This window comes from Hoplias malabaricus, chromosome 16 (genome assembly GCF_029633855.1).
Source record: "Hoplias malabaricus isolate fHopMal1 chromosome 16, fHopMal1.hap1, whole genome shotgun sequence".
NCBI classification, from domain to species: Eukaryota; Metazoa; Chordata; class Actinopteri; order Characiformes; family Erythrinidae; genus Hoplias; species Hoplias malabaricus.
In genome coordinates, this window is record NC_089815.1 from 22,587,377 (window position 1) to 22,605,681 (window position 18,305).

The following is an 18,305-nucleotide window of genomic DNA, read 5'->3' on the forward strand; positions in this document are numbered from 1 at the left end:
CAGTGTTGATGAGGTATATTTATGAGATCTGTAAGGCTTTTGTAATCATACCTAACGTAACGTCAATATTTCATTCCTCTTTCCTCCACGCATCTCCACACTTCAACACTCACCTCTGACTACAGAAAACGAACCTCAAACCCCAAGTTCACACCCAGCACCAAAAGAAAAGGAAGAAAAAAGAAAGGAAATGGAAGAAGGTAATGGTCAGTTGATTAAGAGTATGTTTGATTTGAATCTGTAAGAATAGTTGTATACTAGAGTCTTAAAACGTAAAAGGATTTTCTGAAAAGTAGAGCCCTGCTGATGATCATTTCATTACGAAAGTGCCATAAGTGCTTAAACTGAATCTGAGTATTCCAGATCCATATCCGCCCGCACCAGAAGCTGAAAATTTGTCTTAAATAAAAATAAAAAGAATGGTTTTTATTTTCTAACTTGACTGAGTGTGATCCATGACACATACGCCAGTGCTATATGACCCAAGAGTCTGTAATTGACTCTCTAATCATACATTCCATTATCCTAAAACAAGTCAGCAACTCTGAGGGTCATTCAGCATCCTTGACCGTATGGGTTTTGAGAAAGTTGTTTTATTAAGGTTGCTGACGTTTTCCTCATGTACACCTTTTAACAACAAGTAAGTAAATAAATAAATAAATAAATGAATGAGTCCAATAGGGGGCAGCACGGTGGGGCAACAGGTTGTGTCACTGTCACACAGCTCCATGTACCTGGGGTTGTGGGTACGAGCCCAGCTCCGGGTGACTGTCTGTGTGGAGTTTGGTGTGCTCTCCCATAGAATCCGGACCCACCGCGACCCTAAATTGGATAAGCGTTTACAGACAATGAATGAATGAAGGTCCAGTATGATTCTAGAGGGTATATTAGTAGTATTCTGAGGGCAGGTACAAGTAACATCTTTTATTAAAAATCCCATGACAAACTTTCTTTAAGGAGGTATGGGTTGTTCTCTTCAGGCAAGGACACAAGTGAATATAAGTCCTAAACAGATATTTATTTGTATTGAGTGATTTATTTCAGTGTTGATGAGGTATATTTATGAGATCTGTAAGGCCTTTGTAATCATAACTAACGTAACGTCAATATTTCATTCCTCTTTCCTCCACGCATCTCCACACTTCAACACTCACCTCTGACTACAGAAAGCGACCCTCAAACCCCTAGTTCACACCCAGCACCAAAAGAAAAGGAAGAAAAAAGAAAGGAAATGGAAGATGGTAATGGTCAGTTGATTAAGAGTATGTTTGATTTGAATCTGTAAGAATAGTTGTATACTAGAGTCTTAAAACGTAAAAGGATTTTCTGAAAAGTAGAGCCCTGCTGATGATCATTTCATTACGAAAGTGCCATAAGTGCTTAAACTGAATCTGAGTATTCCAGATCCATATCCGCCCGCACCAGAAGCTGAAAATTTGTCTTAAATAAAAATAAAAAGAGTGGTTTTTATTTTCTAACTTGACTGAGTGTGATCCATGACACATACGCCAGTGCTATATGACCCAAGAGTCTGTAATTGACTCTCTAATCATACATTCCATTATCCTAAAACAAGTCAGCAACTCTGAGGGTCATTCAGCATCCTTGACCGTATGGGTTTTGAGAAAGTCGTTTTATTAAGGTTGCTGACGTTTTCCTCATATACACCTTTTAACAACAAGTAAGTAAATAAATAAATAAATAAATAAATAAATGAGTCCAATAGGGGGCAGCACGGTGGGGCAACAGGTTGTGTCACTGTCACACAGCTCCGTGTACCTGGGGTTGTGGGTACGAGCCCAGCTCCGGGTGACTGTCTGTGTGGAGTTTGGTGTGCTCTCCCATGTCCGCGTGGGTTTTTTCCAAATGTTCCAGTTTCCTCCCGCGATCCGAAAACACACGTTAGTAGGTGGATTGGCTACTCAGAGGTGTGTTAATGTGTTAGTGCGTGTCCCCTTGCGAAGGACAGGTGCCTCCTCCGCCTTGTGCCTAGTGATTCCAGGTAGAATCCGGACCCACCGCGACCCTGAATTGGATAAGCGTTTACAGACAATGAATGAATGAAGGTCCAGTATGATTCTAGAGGGTATATTAGTAGTATTCTGAGGGCAGGTACAAGTAACATCTTTTATTAAAAATCCCATGACAAACTTTCTTTAAGGAGGTATGGGTTGTTCTCTTCAGGCAAGGACACAAGTGAATATAGGTTCTAAGCCGATATTTATTTGTATTGAGTGATTTATTTCAGTGTTGATGAGGTATATTTATGAGATCTGTAAGGCTTTTGTAATCATACCTAACGTAACGTCAATATTTCATTCCTCTTTCCTCCACGCATCTCCACACTTCAACACTCACCTCTGACTACAGAAAACGAACCTCAAACCCCAAGTTCACACCCAGCACCAAAAGAAAAGGAAGAAAAAAGAAAGGAAATGGAAGAAGGTAATGGTCAGTTGATTAAGAGTATGTTTGATTTGAATCTGTAAGAATAGTTGTATACTAGAGTCTTAAAACGTAAAAGGATTTTCTGAAAAGTAGAGCCCTGCTGATGATCATTTCATTACGAAAGTGCCATAAGTGCTTAAACTGAATCTGAGTATTCCAGATCCATATCCGCCCGCACCAGAAGCTGAAAATTTGTCTTAAATAAAAATAAAAAGAGTGGTTTTTATTTTCTAACTTGACTGAGTGTGATCCATGACACATACGCCAGTGCTATATGACCCAAGAGTCTGTAATTGACTCTCTAATCATACATTCCATTATCCTAAAACAAGTCAGCAACTCTGAGGGTCATTCAGCATCCTTGACCGTATGGGTTTTGAGAAAGTTGTTTTATTAAGGTTGCTGATGTTTTCCTCATGTACACCTTTTAACAACAAGTAAGTAAATAAATAAATGAATGAGTCCAATAGGGGGCAGCACGGTGGGGCAACAGGTTGTGTCACTGTCACACAGCTCCGTGTACCTGGGGTTGTGGGTACGAGCCCAGCTCCGGGTGACTGTCTGTGTGGAGTTTGGTGTGCTCTCCCATGTCCGCGTGGGTTTTTTCCAAATGTTCCAGTTTCCTCCCGCGATCCGAAAACACACGTTAGTAGGTGGATTGGCTACTCAGAGGTGTGTTAATGTGTTAGTGCGTGTCCCCTTGCGAAGGACAGGTGCCTCCTCCGCCTTGTGCCTAGTGATTCCAGGTAGAATCCGGACCCACCGCGACCCTGAATTGGATAAGCGTTTACAGACAATGATTGAATGAAGGTCCAGTATGATTCTAGAGGGTACATTAGTAGTATTCTGAGGGCAGGTACAAGTAACATGGACACAGTCACTTAGGTGTGAAGCACAATAGCACCCCATGTAGAACCGTGTCTAACAATAAGTTTGCATGTGAGAAATTTCACCCTTTGCCTCACAGCTTCTAAGAGTCAGAAAGTATGTATGTATTTGAGGCAATGAATTACAAGCCAGTTCCAACGAGTGCTTTGTCTGTAAAATGACAAAAACACAGCGAAACAGAAACGCGCTGAATTTAACTGGCCTCTTGAAGCTTTACGTTGGAATCAACTCTGAAATTTATATTGGTTTAAATTTAAAGCTAAACGTTCCTTCCGCAATTTTCTGATAGATTCCCTTACACCGTCCTCAGCAACAAATGACTTTCTCACTCTATATATAAGAAATGATACAACAGGTAAATTTGTATTGCACTTCATGTCCTTTTGAATTTGTCGACAGACACATCAGGCATCTCTACAAGCACTGAGTCCAAAAAGACTACAGCCTCACCCACACGCATTTCACCCCAGCTCGACAAATCAGGTAACAACACGGGCAAATACTTTGTGTCACAGTTGTAATATTTTCCTAAAACTAACGTTTGCCATTATTGCAAACAATTTTTATTAACTATTACATATTATTAATTAAGACATGAAGAAATCCTCTCATTTTAATATTTGCAACATTTGTTAAAAAATGAAGCCATAATGTTATTGTAATTGATATGAACACCACTCACAACTCCAGTTCTTTTATTTACCTTCTGCTCCTCTCAAACTATTTTTATTTATTTATTTTAAATGTATTTATTTTAATGATTGGTTGGTGGGGGATATATGTAGTTTATATATCAATCCCATGCCAAACTTTCTTTAAGGAGGAATGGGTTGTTCTCTTCAGGTAAGGACACAAGTGAATATAGGGTCTAAGCCGATATTTATTTGTATTGAGTGATTTATTTCAGTGTTGATGAGGTATATTTATGAGATCTGTAAGGCTTTTGTAATCATACCTAACTTAACGTCAATATTTCATTCCTCTTTCCTCCACGCATCTCCACACTTCAACACTCACCTCTGACTACAGAAAGCGAACCTCAAACCCCTAGTTCACACCCAGCACCAAAAGAAAAGGAAGAAAAAGGAAAGGAAATGGAAGAAGGTAATGGTCAGTTGATTAAGAGTATGTTTGATTTGAATCTGTAAGAATAGTTGTATACTAGAGTCTTAAAACGTAAAAGGATTTTCTGAAAAGTAGAGCCCTGCTGATGATCATTTCATTACGAAAGTGCCATAAGTGCTTAAACTGAATCTGAGTATTCCAGATCCATATCCGTCCGCACCAGAAGCTGAAAATTTGTCTTAAATAAAAATAAAAAGAATGGTTTTTATTTTCTAACTTCACTGAGTGTGATCCATGACACATACGCCAGTGCTATATGACCCAAGAGTCTGTAATTGACTCTCTAATCATACATTCCATTATCCTAAAACAAGTCAGCAACTCTGAGGGACATTCGGTGTCCTTCACCGTATGGGTTTTCTTTTTTTCCTTTGAAAAAATTAGTTTCTGAGCAAGTCGTTTTATTACGGTTGTCAAAGTTTTCCTCATGTACACCATTTACAAAATACTGGTAAAAACAATACTGGGAAAGACTTTTTGTCACATATATTTTAACACCCCAATGAAAATTGATTTTATTGTTTTTTGTTGTACAATATTTTTTGTTTATTTATTCATTTATTTATTTATTCATTCATTTTATTAATTATTTTTAAAATATTATTTAAAATGTATTCAAGTAGGATATCTCTTGGGTTTAAAACCTCTTTTACGAGGGAAACGAGGACGGCTGTTCATTATGAGGACAGCTGTGCATTTAAAGTTATAGAAATTTTAAAATTGAACATGAGACAAACATAACATTTTTAATGGGACTTGTTAAAAATAAAAATGAATAATTGAATAATATAAACAAAAAATCCAGCATGGCAGTAACATTTGCACTCTTCAGTTATACAGTTTTTATCCAGATTTTTAACTTACTCAAGGAGAGAAAATCAGTAAGAAATTATTTATTCTGAAAGCTATTCCACTTTATAGTGTAACCTACTCTATTTGAGTGAACTTCAAGCTTATTGTGCCAGTTATTTTATAAGCTGTGAAGTTGCTCAAGCTGACATCACAGTCCAGTAGCATGAAACGTTGACCTGAAACTGAGGAGACCAGCCTCTTACTGTACGTGCTATATTAAAGACTGGTTTAGTGGTTCTGTTTAGGCCCATGACGAAGTTTGAGATAATGTAAAACCATTTAAAAAAAAATTTGTTAACAGAACAATTTATAATATACAATTTTCTAATATAGAACGGATTTTAGACCTTGCAGCCAACAATTTATACATTCAGTATTTTTTCTTGTTTACTTTATATACAGTTGTGTTCAAAATAATAGCAGTGTGTTTAAAAATATTAGTTAAGCACAAAATCTTAATAGTAGTTTTTATTTCCATGCATTGGAAACATTGCATTCTGTTTTCCAAATCAAAACATGAAGAGAAATGTATATAATTTTTATCTACTTTACAGAAAATACCAAGAAATGAACACTGGGCTGTTAAAAAAAATAGCAGTATCTGCATTTATCTTTATTAACTCAAAATATGTACTCTTTTTTTTTAGGATTTAGCATTGCTGTGAATCAGTAACCTAATATTTAGTTGAATAACCACAGTTTTTTAGAACTGCTTCACATTTGTGTTGCATAGAGTCAACCAACTTCTGGCACCTGTCACCTGGTATTCCAGCCCAGGATGCTTTGACTACATCCCACAATTAATTTGCATTTCTTGATTTTGCCTCAGAAACTGCATCTTTGATGTCACCCCAGAAGTTTTCTATCGGATTAAGGTCCGTGGATTGGGCTGGCAAATCCATAACCTCAATTTTGTTGGACTGGTACCAAGATTTTGTTCGTTTAGTAGTGTGTTTATGGTCGTTGTCTTGTTGAAACACCCATTTCAAGGGCATTTCCTCTTCAGCGTAAGGCAACATGACCTGTTCAAGTATCCTGATGTATGCAAACTGGTCCATGATCCCTGATATGCGATAAATAAGCCCAGCACCAAAGTAAGAGAAACATGCCCATATCATGATGCTTGCACCACCATGCTTCACTGCCTTCAGAGTGTACTGTGGCTTGAATTCAGAGTTTGGGGGTCGTCTGATGAACTGTCTGCGGCCCTTGGACCCAAAAAAAACAATTTTACTTTCATCAGTCCACAATATGTTTCTCCATTTCTCTTTAGGCCAGTTGATGTGTTCTTTGGCAAATTGTATCTGCTTCAGTACATGTCTTTTTTTTTTTAACAGTGGGACTTTTGCTAATAGATTAGCTTCACACAGGCGTCTTCTAACTGTCATAGTACTCACAGATAACTTGAGACTGTCTTTGATCATCCTGGAGCTGATCATTGGCTCAGCCTTTTCCATTCTGGCTATTCTTCGATCCATTCGAAGGGTAGTCTTCCGTTTTCTTCCACGTCTCTCTTGTTTTCCCCTCCATTTTAAAGCATTGGAGATAATTTTGGCTGAACAGGCTATTATTGTCTGCACTTATTTATAAGTTTTTACCCTCTCCAATCAACTTTTTAATCAAAGCTCGCTGTTCTTCTGAACAATGTCTTGATCGACCCATTTTTCTCAGGCTTTCAAGGAGAAATGCATGTAGAGCATGTGCTGGCTTCACCCTTAAATAAGGGACACCTGATTCACACCTGTTTCCTCACAGAATGCTTGACCTCACTAATTGAACTAATTGAACGCTGCTATAATTTTGAACACACCCCTTTCAATTAATTATGCAAATACACAGACTCAAGAGCATGCATATAATGAATGCTGAGTCTGTTGGTTTTCTAAGAATCTACTGCACCAACTGTTACATTGTTTGTCATGTGGTAACCTGGTTAGTCATATTGGACTGCTATTATTTTGAACACAACTGTATCTAATCTAGTCATTTATTACCAATCCCATGACAGACCTTTTTAAGGGGATATTGGCTGTTGTCTTTTGGTAAGAACACAAGTGAACACAGGTTCTAAACAGATTTACATTTGTTGAGTGGTTTATTTCAGTTAATGAGATCTGTTTCACATTTGTAATAATACATGACTTAAATGTGCTTTTAGTCAACAGCATTATCTCAGTCCTAGTTCACACACAATCAACCAAAAGGACTAATGAAAAGAAAAATGGTAGAAATATCTTCTGAAAAATAAACCTCTCCTGATGATCACTTAATTATAAAAGTGTGATACATGCTTAAACTGAATCCAAGCATCACAGATGCACATCAGTCCCAACCTGAGGCTGATAATTTGCCTTAAACAGATAAAAAAAATCTTCTTGTACCCTTTTGACTAGATGTATGCACCAGCATTTTCTAACCCAAGAGACAGTAATTAACATTGACCCTATAATAATACATTACATTAGCCTTAACCAAGTCAACAATACTGAGTACCTTTTAGAATGTTTGACCATATAGGGTTTCCTTCACATAAGAACATTAATTTTGACAACTTGATTGCCAGCGTTTCCTTCAGGGTTGCTCGATACGTCATTCATGTTTAACCATTGTGCACTTTTGTCAATGACGCCTCATTTTAATAATGAGTTTTTCCCACATGAAAATTTTCACATTGAAGTATCAGTCCACACTTACTGTTGATTACTTCGAAGCCCTCTTGATAACTCGTCCAATAAAATGAAACAAACAAACCCACCTCATCTATTCCCTGGGTTTTAAGTAGTCCATACATCCCACATATTTCCACTATAATTTATGTCACCTAAAATGAGCTGGTGTCCTGACAAATTGGCAACGTTTCAACACAGATTCAGGTCGCATTTCTTGATTCAGTGGCAGATTGTTTGTGTTAAAGCATAAATATACGCCACTGTAGTTAACTCCACCCTTTGCTTATCTTTCAAAAAATAGAGAGGACTTTTGTGTGTGACTCTGCAGTGATATATAAGGTTTTAGATGTGGGGCATGAAGAAGGATGAAGAGTTAACATTACCACCACAAAATGATCAGCATCCAGCAAAAGAGATGTCTGCACCCCCCACATTCACATGTTCCTCTTTGCCATTGTACTCATCCTAGCTACAAAATTAACAGAGATTTCTCCAGGTTTTCACAATGTTATGTTATGCAGACAGTAAAGGACTTAAATTAAAGTAAAATACTTATTAATTAAGCTTTCTTTGATAATGGTTCTTTTTGGATGCTTTTTGAAACATCAAAGTTGCATTTTGTCATATTTTGGCATATTTTAGAATTGGTAAATGTCTTGTACTTAAACTATTGAAATCATTGACAGACACAAGCTCCTCTATCTCCCCACTCACTAAGTCAAATGTGACTACAGCCTTACCTACAACCACTGCAGCCAATATCAGCACAACAGGTAACCCCACCATAAGAAACTGCTCTACTAATTCATATCGCAAAAATATAAGTCACTATACTCTTGTTATAATGTCTTAATGTGTATCCCATTTCACCACTGGTCATGCAAGCAAAGAAAGAAAGACACAAATATCAGTATTTCCTCCTTTAAAAACTATGATAAATGTTGTATTATCTTAATTTAATGTAGTGGGTGGGTGATAATATGATTGTAGAATGCTTTTTAAGGCATGATTCCCTAACTAAATTGAACTATGTTCAAGTCAAGAATTGCTACTTTTTTGTGTTCTGATGATGTATGATACATACATGAATGGTCATCTCATTCATCCCAATCTCAGTATATCTTTTTAAGGCTATAATGTATTCTTTCCTAAAGCAGGAAGTGAAGTGTTTTTTGCTGACCCCTTTTCTCCTATCTTTCATTATTTTTTATAAAGGAGATCAAAACCACAGGCTCCTGAAGCCATTATAGAACATGAAAAAATTAGCTGTGATGAGTGAAAAAACCAAGCATGGCCAGAGCTGTTGAAAAATAAATAGGGTACAGCTATGAGTATTTTTCATATATGAAGATCATATATAAAGATTTTTCTGATATTATCTCTAGGAATTTTCAGTGCTATATTCTTGTGGTGTTTTGTTGTGTACTTTTATTGTGTTATTTATGTGTTAAATTTATTGATTTATTTTTAAAATAACTTTTTTTGTAGTTTTATTAGCATTCTCAGAACCATAATGTGATGTTAATGTACACTGTAAAAAACTTTACAGAAGAATTTTAGTGAATATATTCCAGCTTATTTCAGACCATTTCTATTTGTCTATAAAGAGTGTGCAATATTTTACTTAGGTTTAGTTAAGGATTTTTTAGTACGGGTGAATTTGCCTTGCATTTTACATTCTTTTAACAATGCTGACAAACCCTCTAACTCTACAAACACTGTGCACCATAAGCAAAGCTTACCCACACCACCTTAACCATCTTAAAAACTCGAGGTAACATTACTGTCAAATGACAGAGTTATTAAGTTCAAACTGCTCATTCAAACAGCTATTCAAGTTGCAAAAGATTGTTATTGACTCTCTATTTACTATTTCTTTTCTGCAGCAACACCGATGCCCACGTGTAAGTACATGTCATATATCAATGTACCAAATTCAACAGACATTAACATATGACATGATATGTTTCTATCCGATTCATATGCAGTATACTTTTACAGGTAATTACACTATTCAACCGGGAAAGAAAGAAACTTTTGCATTTGAAGTGAAGTTTAACAGGCAGCAGAATTACAGTTTTACATACACGGACAACTCTATAAGTACCACTCTTCTGTTCAATGAGGTTAATCTCAAGGCAATACGCTTTGACATGTTGAAACCTTGCCTTAATTATACTGTCATTGTTACCCCGGATTGTGATGGAGACAGGAGTTTTGAGACAAAGGAATTTGGTAAGTACAACAGAACAATACTGTATTCTAGAAATTCACAATATTGACAATTATGACATATTGTCTATATAATATATGTGTAATTACATCCATATTTGAAAAATGCTTTCCTGAGATAATTTCAATTATGGTAAAGGTTATTTTAAGGCTGTGGTTCCCAATATTTTTGGCATCTCTCTTATATACACGTGATAATATTTTCAAGACACACACATACAATACACATCTTTTGGTTCCACTAGCCCTGTCCCTCCATTGACTCTATGCCCCCCACTTTGGGAACCACTGTTTTAAGTAAAATTTTTGAAATTATTTAAAAGGACACAATTACAAATTAAATTTTTATTTAATTTATCGTAAAAGAAATATTGAAACACCAGTATTATCATGCCACTTAATCTGATTTTTCTAAAGACGAGAATGACATAACTTGCATGAAGCGGACTAATAACAGCATACAGCTTGAAACTAAATGGAATGTGACAGAGGATTATGACATCACGGATAATAAAATCTGCGATCTGAAGCCCCTTAACATTTCCTGCCAGAAAAAAACAAAGGTCATTGTGCCTCCAGGTATGTGTCTGTATGTGTGTGTGTGTGTGTGTGTGTGTGTATGTGTGTAAGACCACCTTTGATATACTCCCTAAACAAACCAGCAGATAAGCTCAGACTCAACTCCTAACTGTGTCAGGAGACTGTACTGTACATTCAATTGGCTGAGCTTCACTCTCCCACTCACTCTCTTACAATCACACAATGCGCTCTCTTTCTCTCTCTCTCTCTCTCTCTCTCTCTCTCTCTCTCTCTCTCTCTCCTCTCTCTGTCACTCTCACTCATAAACATGACTCACAATTCTTTTATTTTCCTCAAGGGCGCACACATGTGCCCCCTATGCGCACCTTATGTGCCCCTCCCATAAACAGACTACACTTTCTTTAAGGCAATTACGCAAGATCCACTGCTGGGCTGTGATGTTCTGTGAAGAAACCAATAAAATGATGCAATGGAAAACAGAAACATTAACAGTTTAACAGTAACTAAAATCTTTTATCTTTATTATGACCTGTGTGGTTTGAGCATGTTTTAAAAATGCTTTAACTGTAGTGATGTAATTGTATATAAACATCTGAGAGTTCAGTTCATATAAACAGTGTTAATTTAACCTTACTAAATGCAAGTACAGGACACTGCTCTAGTTTTACAGAAAAGCTGTGGAGAACTCATCAGAAAGGCATAAACAGGTTTGTCCAGTGAGAATTATAGGGAGAGACAATGTTTTTGTTTTGTAAAAGAGCAGAATGTTAAAAGCTTGTGGGTCACAGCCTCCAGATATTTGTAATATATTAAAATAAATTATCTCAACTTAAGTATATTAATGTTTAAGCATTTAATAAGACAGTGTAAAGTTGAATACAGTTTGGTTTTATGCTGCGGCTTTTTGCATTTAAATCTTAGTGATGTAAACACCTGAAGGGTGCAAATGTCCCATTCTGCTCTTCACGCTTCGACTCCTTGAACACTTGAACCCTCGCACACCTTTGGCTTACCCTTCGACAATTTCATAAAATGTCATCAAAGTGCACACTTCCAGGAAAGCCTTAGGGACAGGGGATCACACACTCTCCCTCTCTCTCTCTCTCTCTCTCGCATAAACACAATATTAACATTGGTTGTGAATGGCTCTTGGGGCTTCAGCTGATATTGAGCTGATGGAATGTGTGTAATTGATAAAATTATGTTCTCTACATGATAAAATGCATATATTACTCATAATGCCATTATAACAGCAACTGACAGAAAAGCTCTTATTACCAGAATCGATGTCCAACGTTAAAAAGTGAGGTAATCCAGCTAAAGTTAGAACTCGCCTTTGTTCATCAGTAACCCTCAAAAACCTGATTATAACACTGTCCTCAACAAAGCTTGGGTTCCTGAGAGGTCTCAAAATTTACATAGATTGTTTAAACAATAAGTTCTCATTTCTATTTCTAAATAAAAAAGGCTTCAGTGTCTGTGCACACACAATACTGACAATATTATTTTATATTAAAAATGTATTAAATGCCATAAATGTGTTTTTTGCAGAAAATCTTGTTATTAATTTTACAAATTGGATGCCCCCTGTCCTATATTGGGAAAATAAACCTGCAGATCACTGCCCTAATTTAACAATCAATTGTACCTCCAAAGGTAAGTAGTGGAAATATTGTGGATACATAGAATCCTAAGAGCAACTATTTGGTTTGTTCTATTACAAATTTCTTTTGTACAAATTGCACACAATTGTGACACTATAAGCTCTTTCTTTTCAGACTCAAATTTCAGTGTACAATCTGGATCGATAGTGAAGAAACACTTTGAATCTAACCATATATATAACTGCACTGGGATCTGGAATCACAATAAGTCTCTCATCATGAGCAAAGGTTTACTAGTTCAAATCACATGTGGTAAGTTAAGAGATAACAATTTAATGATCCCAAAAAGAAATGCAGCAAGTTATTATAATCCTAATGTTTTCAAAACCTATTAACTACCAATGTGTACAGTGTATGGGTGAGTAATTAAATCTCAGGGTCTTATCATAACAAAGCACAAGCTCAATATTAAGGCAAAAGTAAAAGGAGAATAGTTAGACTGTCAATAGTATTAAAAGAAATCCCAAACCTAAAACAACTCATCTCATTCCCTTTAACCATTCATAGCAGATATGAAATGCATTCTGTGTTTAAAATGATGTTACATACTATCTGACAAAAAACCTAAATAATCCAGTGAGAAACCTGAAAAATATAAAAGCTATTATTCATACAAATATTTAATGTTTAGTCCAATTAAGCTGCAATTTTCATGTACCTTTTTGTCTCATAGATGTGAGAGAAACCATAAGGTTTACACAAGCAGATACTAGCATTGAAGCAATATGGGATGTAAAGGAAGGATGCACAACAAAAGGGTTTTACTCTGAAGTCACATGTAAAAACTTCACAGGTAAGGATTTATAATTTCAATTAATTATATTTCCCACATTGCCAGTCACTTTCACATTTCAATGTCTACATCATGACAACAGTTTGTATCTCCATTTTTGTCATTTTTCATTTTTTGTTGTAATTTGAAGGTACTAGCTTCACCTTATTTATGGTTAAATTTAGTTAAAAATGGACCAATAGACATGGTCATTACTTCTAAAAAAGAAAAATCTTGTTCCATTACCTTCCTGTCAATTAACTTCCAGTGATTTTTTTTTTATTCTTATAGAAACTTTTCTCCAAGTCTTGAAAGGTAAGAATTATGTGGAACGTATTGTGAAAATTAGACTCAAGAATGCACTTTCAAATTTGTTTTACCCTTCAGGGTTTCAGTAATTTCCCTTTTTGGAGATGAATAACAGTGAGGACACAATACATGGATTAAAATGCTTTTTACGTTTGACTCATTACTGATACAAAGCCTTCCATTTTAGAGGTAAAATGTTCTTTGAAACCATCTAAGAAGAGCTGTACCATGACATCTTTAAAGCCCTTTACAACATACAAATGTGACTTCAAAATCAAATATGAAAGTCAAACCAATCATGAATACAATGAAACATTACAAACACATCCTGGAAGTGAGTATTTCCTGCCTCTTTTCGTAACTGAATGCATGATTTTCTGATATTTTGAAGAATTCATTTATTCTATGTCAGGATTTTGATACTTTTCATGATTTTCAGCCTAGTATTTGAACATGTAGCATAATGTTCCAGGAGACACCATGCCAATCACAACGAACTAGTAACTTTAATAACAGCTGTTGTGCTTCATCATCAATTGTTTGAGTATATGGAATTGATGTTCAAGGGTTTTTTTACAGACCCTTTTTATGCAAGTCTTTCTTTTTGTAACTGTCTGTTTGATTTTGTATAGTATTAAAAGAAATATATTGACGTCTTGTCTTTATTATTTATGAAAACATTAAAATGAAACACATTGTCTGTTTTTTTTTCAGTCTCAGTTACTGATCTTATTAGCATAAACAGACAAAATGAAATCACTGTTTATTTGGCCTGTGCATATATTAATGTTAATTAATGACCAGTCATTATTACGAACTAAAAAAGAGAGCTAGGGGCTTTTTTGTACACCACCCACTATTTCAAATAACCAGAAATATAAACCTACATTAAGAACACATTTTTAAGTGCGAAGATTTGACTTTAGCATGAAAGACATGAAAGACATATTGGTCAAACTTGACTAGTTAACATGGCATTTTAAAGAAGAAATAAATATATATATAAATGTGCTTGAGCACTGGTAATTTAACACTGCAACTCTGTTAGGATTTCATAATGAGTTGGCATGTTCAAGATAATTTCAAACTAGTGAACCAGTTTTTTAGAAACAGAAAGTCAGAACTTAGTTCTAAATAATAAATATCTTTTATGTAATTTCTTTAAACCTAATGAATGTCTTGTCTAATATTTTTCTATTTTGTCTCATTTAATAGTACCTGAGATGAACAAACCAACAGTAACTTCTCAGCATTCCCATAATGCTTTTAAAGTACAATGTAAAATTAACCAATGGCATGGGAAACGTGGAAACGTTACAGTCAGGATCTCTTCTGGTAGCCATGAGAGAAAAATGAATAAGCAATGTGATCCAAATTGTGATTTTGATTTTGACAACCTTTACTATTCTTCTGTTTATGAAGTGGAGGTATTTTGATTCATTTGTGTCTGCTTCTGTTTGCATTTTACAAAGTAAATATTCATTGCTAATTTTAGCTAACTATGACCTGACACTGTCTCTACATTCAATTCAGGTTTTCGCCATTAATGGAAATGAAAACAAGAGTGAGACCTATATTATAAAATATACCACTTCATGTAAGTTAATTTTTTCACTCTCATAATTCTGGACACTCCCTAAAACAAAATGTAAAAATATAATCATACTTTTATTTCCTTAATTATAGATTACATTGTAATATAAACATTAACTAGTTACCCAAAATGAACTGGTGTTTTTCAGACAATGACAAAGCTGTTCTTGGCTTTCTGGGTTTCCTCATTGCTCTTACATCCATTGCACTGTTGTTCGTCCTGTATAAAATCTTCCTTCTAAAGAGGAAACAGACAAGGTCTGTCACTGATTATCTTATGCATTTTTTTTTTTAACCTTCTTAAGCTAAGTTTACACATTTCTTGTTTCATGTGTTAACACAGGGACGAACGTGAAATGGATGACCTTCTTCCTACAAGTATGTTTGAATTTTTCTGGCCAATTCTGCTTTTCTGTTGAGCCGTTGCCTGATACGTTTTTTTTGTTTCTTTTATAGATACCCTGCTCCCAGTGGAACCCATCGCTGCTGATGCTCTGGTTGAGACTTATAAGAAGAAAATAGCAGATGAGGGGCGTTTGTTCATGGAAGAATTTCAGGTGATGAAAAGATCTTTCATATGACTTATCTACCATCTAGCTCTTAAATTTTTGTTTACCAGCGAGGATTCTGAGCCTTTGAAATATACTGATTGTTCCTATTAGAGCATCCCACGGATTTTCTCCAATTACACTGTCAAAGAGGCCAAGAAAGCGGAAAACCAGTCCAAGAACCGCTATGTGGACATTCTTCCCTGTAAGTTAGTCATTGGGAAAATACAATATAATTTTTTTTTTGTTCTGTTATTCATAATTTGCCCATGGCTGATGTACATGTTCATTTATGTTTTCAGATGATTATAATCGCGTACAACTCACAAGTGGAGGAAGACATGACTATATTAATGCCAGTTTTATTGAGGTACGTCTGTAGTAGATTTTAAAACTAAACTTAAATGTTTTGAAAATATCTGAAGCACACTTTTTACATGTTTTGTTTCAGGGTTACAAGGAGTCCAACAAATATATTGCAGCCCAAGGTAACAATCTTAATTGATTTTGTGACACATAAGTCAATAATAATCCAAACTGTGATTGTAAACATTGGTTAATTTCATTCAGGGCCAAAGGAAGAGACGGTTGAAGATTTCTGGAGAATGATCTGGGAGCAGCAGACCTCTATCATCGTCATGGTTACTCGTTGCGAGGAAGGAAACAAGGTAAATAGACAGTTTTGCTTGATTTTATTCTTCAGATTCAAGGAGATGGCCATATATGATTAATTCTCTTTTAGCATGCAGTACTTGTGCTACACTGTCAAAGGTAATTTTAGCTTATTTGCTACATTCTTGACCTACTTTAACATTGCATGTTAATGGTTCAGTGGTTACTTTCTAAATGTATACTTTTTCTCCTTAATCAAATACATGGTCTTAAATGAAGTTGGATTCTTATTCAGTTTTTTTAATTTGGACTTAAATGGATATATTTACAAGGCTGATGTTGCTTCATTATTTCAAGTGTTGGTTGCACCTTAATTGCGCTTTGGACCCATCTACTGCATAGAAAGCAGTGTTATTCAGTACAATACACCAATCACAAGACAGACTGTGTATAATAAGAAGAATATGAATCTTGTGCTATGGTACAATGATTAACACAAATATCCGTTTATCATACTTTAGTTATAGTATAAATATTTTGTACATGTGTCTGAACAGATTTGGATTGTATTAATGAAAGCAGTTGTTGAAAATTCTCAGTTGTGATTTTTGACTTTTTTTTGATTTTTGATACATTTTTGAAAACATGTATCTCCAGAAATCTCACTTTTCAGGAACAGAAAAATACTATTTCTCTGACGGTAACAGTAAAACTAAACCACACATAATGATTTATACCCCTTTCAGCTCAGAAATATAAAAAATATCTTTATTGAGACGCATAAAAAAAAGTTCATTCATTCATTCATTCATTCATTCTCTGTAACCGCTTATCCAATTCAGGGTCACGGTGGGTCCAGAGCCTACCAGGAATCATTGGGGCAAGGCGGGAATACACCCTGGAGGGGGCGCCAGTCCTTCACAGGGCATGTGTAAAAGTTTCATATGTAAAATGGACTTCTGTCTATTGTAGACAGCAAATATAGACAAATGCAGATATCCTTTAGTTGATTCCAATGAACCTACGTCTACCTCCGTGTGACCACGGCCTGCAGCGTATTCTTCTAAAACACTGCCACTATGAATCCATGTGTTATCGAAAGCAGAGTCTATCATTAATATACTTGATTGGAATCAGCATATTTAATACTTTTTGTCATTAATTATAGCAACACTGGTCTAATATTTCATGCGAGTAAACGTAAACAGTCATTACCTTTAGCATGGACACACAAACAGTTCCTGGGAGAACGGGGAGGGAGAAATGGGAGATTCACAGTTTTGATGGACAGGTCTAGCAGCCAGTGGAGATACTTGTTAAAGAAACTGTGATTTTTCAGCTTTTCATTGGTCATTTTGATATTAGCACTATGAATAGATAGAGATTAATGCTCATATTTAACACGTGTAAAAAAAACTGAAATCTGCTAAAAAATTTTAAACAGACAGCAATGATTTGTAACTTTCACATGCAATTTAAAAATGACAAGAACCTGACTGTAAATACATAGATAAACTACTTTATTTTTTTTGAAAATAGATAATATTCTCTGTCATAGCAAGTTCTATCTATCTATCTATCTATGTACAGTATATGGACAAAACTATTGGGACACCTACACTTTATACCTACAGAAAATTTTATGACAACCCATCTAATCTATAAGTGCAAATATGGCATTTTTCCTCCCTTTACAGCTGCAACAGCTTCCGCTGTTCTGGGAAGTTTTTTTTTTTCATGAGGTTTTGGAGTGTGTCTATGTGAGTTTTTGAGCATTTGTAAAGTCACAAACTGATATTAGATGAGAAGGACCATTCTCTGTACTTGTTAATCACATGGATGTTTGATGGGCTTGAGGTCAGGGGTCTGTGAGGTCCATTCAGGTCCTCCTTCCACACCAAACTCACCCAGTCATGTCTTTATGGATCTTGCTTTGTACACAGGGCCACAGTTGTACTGGAACAGAAAAGGACCTTCCCCAAACTGTTCCCACAAAGTTGGAGGTATACAATTGTCCAAAATATCTGAATGAATAAGATTTCCCTTCACTGGA

General features: G+C 35.6%; 1 protein-coding gene across 11 annotated transcripts in view; it reads left to right on the forward strand.

Moving 5' to 3' along the window:
* Nucleotides 1–18,305, forward strand: part of ptprc (protein tyrosine phosphatase receptor type C) — a 68,687-nt gene that overhangs the window by 42,841 nt on the left and 7,541 nt on the right. For 5 of the 11 annotated variants that reach the window (XM_066648390.1, XM_066648391.1, XM_066648393.1 and 2 more), the window contains 23 exons: nucleotides 126–200; nucleotides 1,167–1,247; nucleotides 2,371–2,445; nucleotides 3,736–3,819; nucleotides 4,366–4,440; nucleotides 8,669–8,755; nucleotides 9,869–9,886; nucleotides 9,984–10,217; nucleotides 10,632–10,793; nucleotides 12,306–12,410; nucleotides 12,533–12,670; nucleotides 13,092–13,211; nucleotides 13,482–13,505; nucleotides 13,687–13,833; nucleotides 14,715–14,926; nucleotides 15,033–15,096; nucleotides 15,242–15,350; nucleotides 15,436–15,470; nucleotides 15,549–15,649; nucleotides 15,755–15,845; nucleotides 15,943–16,010; nucleotides 16,092–16,128; nucleotides 16,211–16,308. In XM_066648390.1, the coding sequence (XP_066504487.1) occupies nucleotides 126–200; nucleotides 1,167–1,247; nucleotides 2,371–2,445; nucleotides 3,736–3,819; nucleotides 4,366–4,440; nucleotides 8,669–8,755; nucleotides 9,869–9,886; nucleotides 9,984–10,217; nucleotides 10,632–10,793; nucleotides 12,306–12,410; nucleotides 12,533–12,670; nucleotides 13,092–13,211; nucleotides 13,482–13,505; nucleotides 13,687–13,833; nucleotides 14,715–14,926; nucleotides 15,033–15,096; nucleotides 15,242–15,350; nucleotides 15,436–15,470; nucleotides 15,549–15,649; nucleotides 15,755–15,845; nucleotides 15,943–16,010; nucleotides 16,092–16,128; nucleotides 16,211–16,308 (2,240 nt within the window). Of the gene's footprint in view, nucleotides 1–125; nucleotides 201–1,166; nucleotides 1,248–2,370; nucleotides 2,446–3,735; nucleotides 3,820–4,365; nucleotides 4,447–8,668; nucleotides 8,756–9,868; nucleotides 9,887–9,983; nucleotides 10,218–10,631; nucleotides 10,794–12,305; nucleotides 12,411–12,532; nucleotides 12,671–13,091; nucleotides 13,212–13,481; nucleotides 13,506–13,686; nucleotides 13,834–14,714; nucleotides 14,927–15,032; nucleotides 15,097–15,241; nucleotides 15,351–15,435; nucleotides 15,471–15,548; nucleotides 15,650–15,754; nucleotides 15,846–15,942; nucleotides 16,011–16,091; nucleotides 16,129–16,210; nucleotides 16,309–18,305 lie in introns of all 11 variants that reach the window. The other 6 variants (XM_066648399.1, XM_066648400.1, XM_066648392.1 and 3 more) reach the window with 5 other exon arrangements.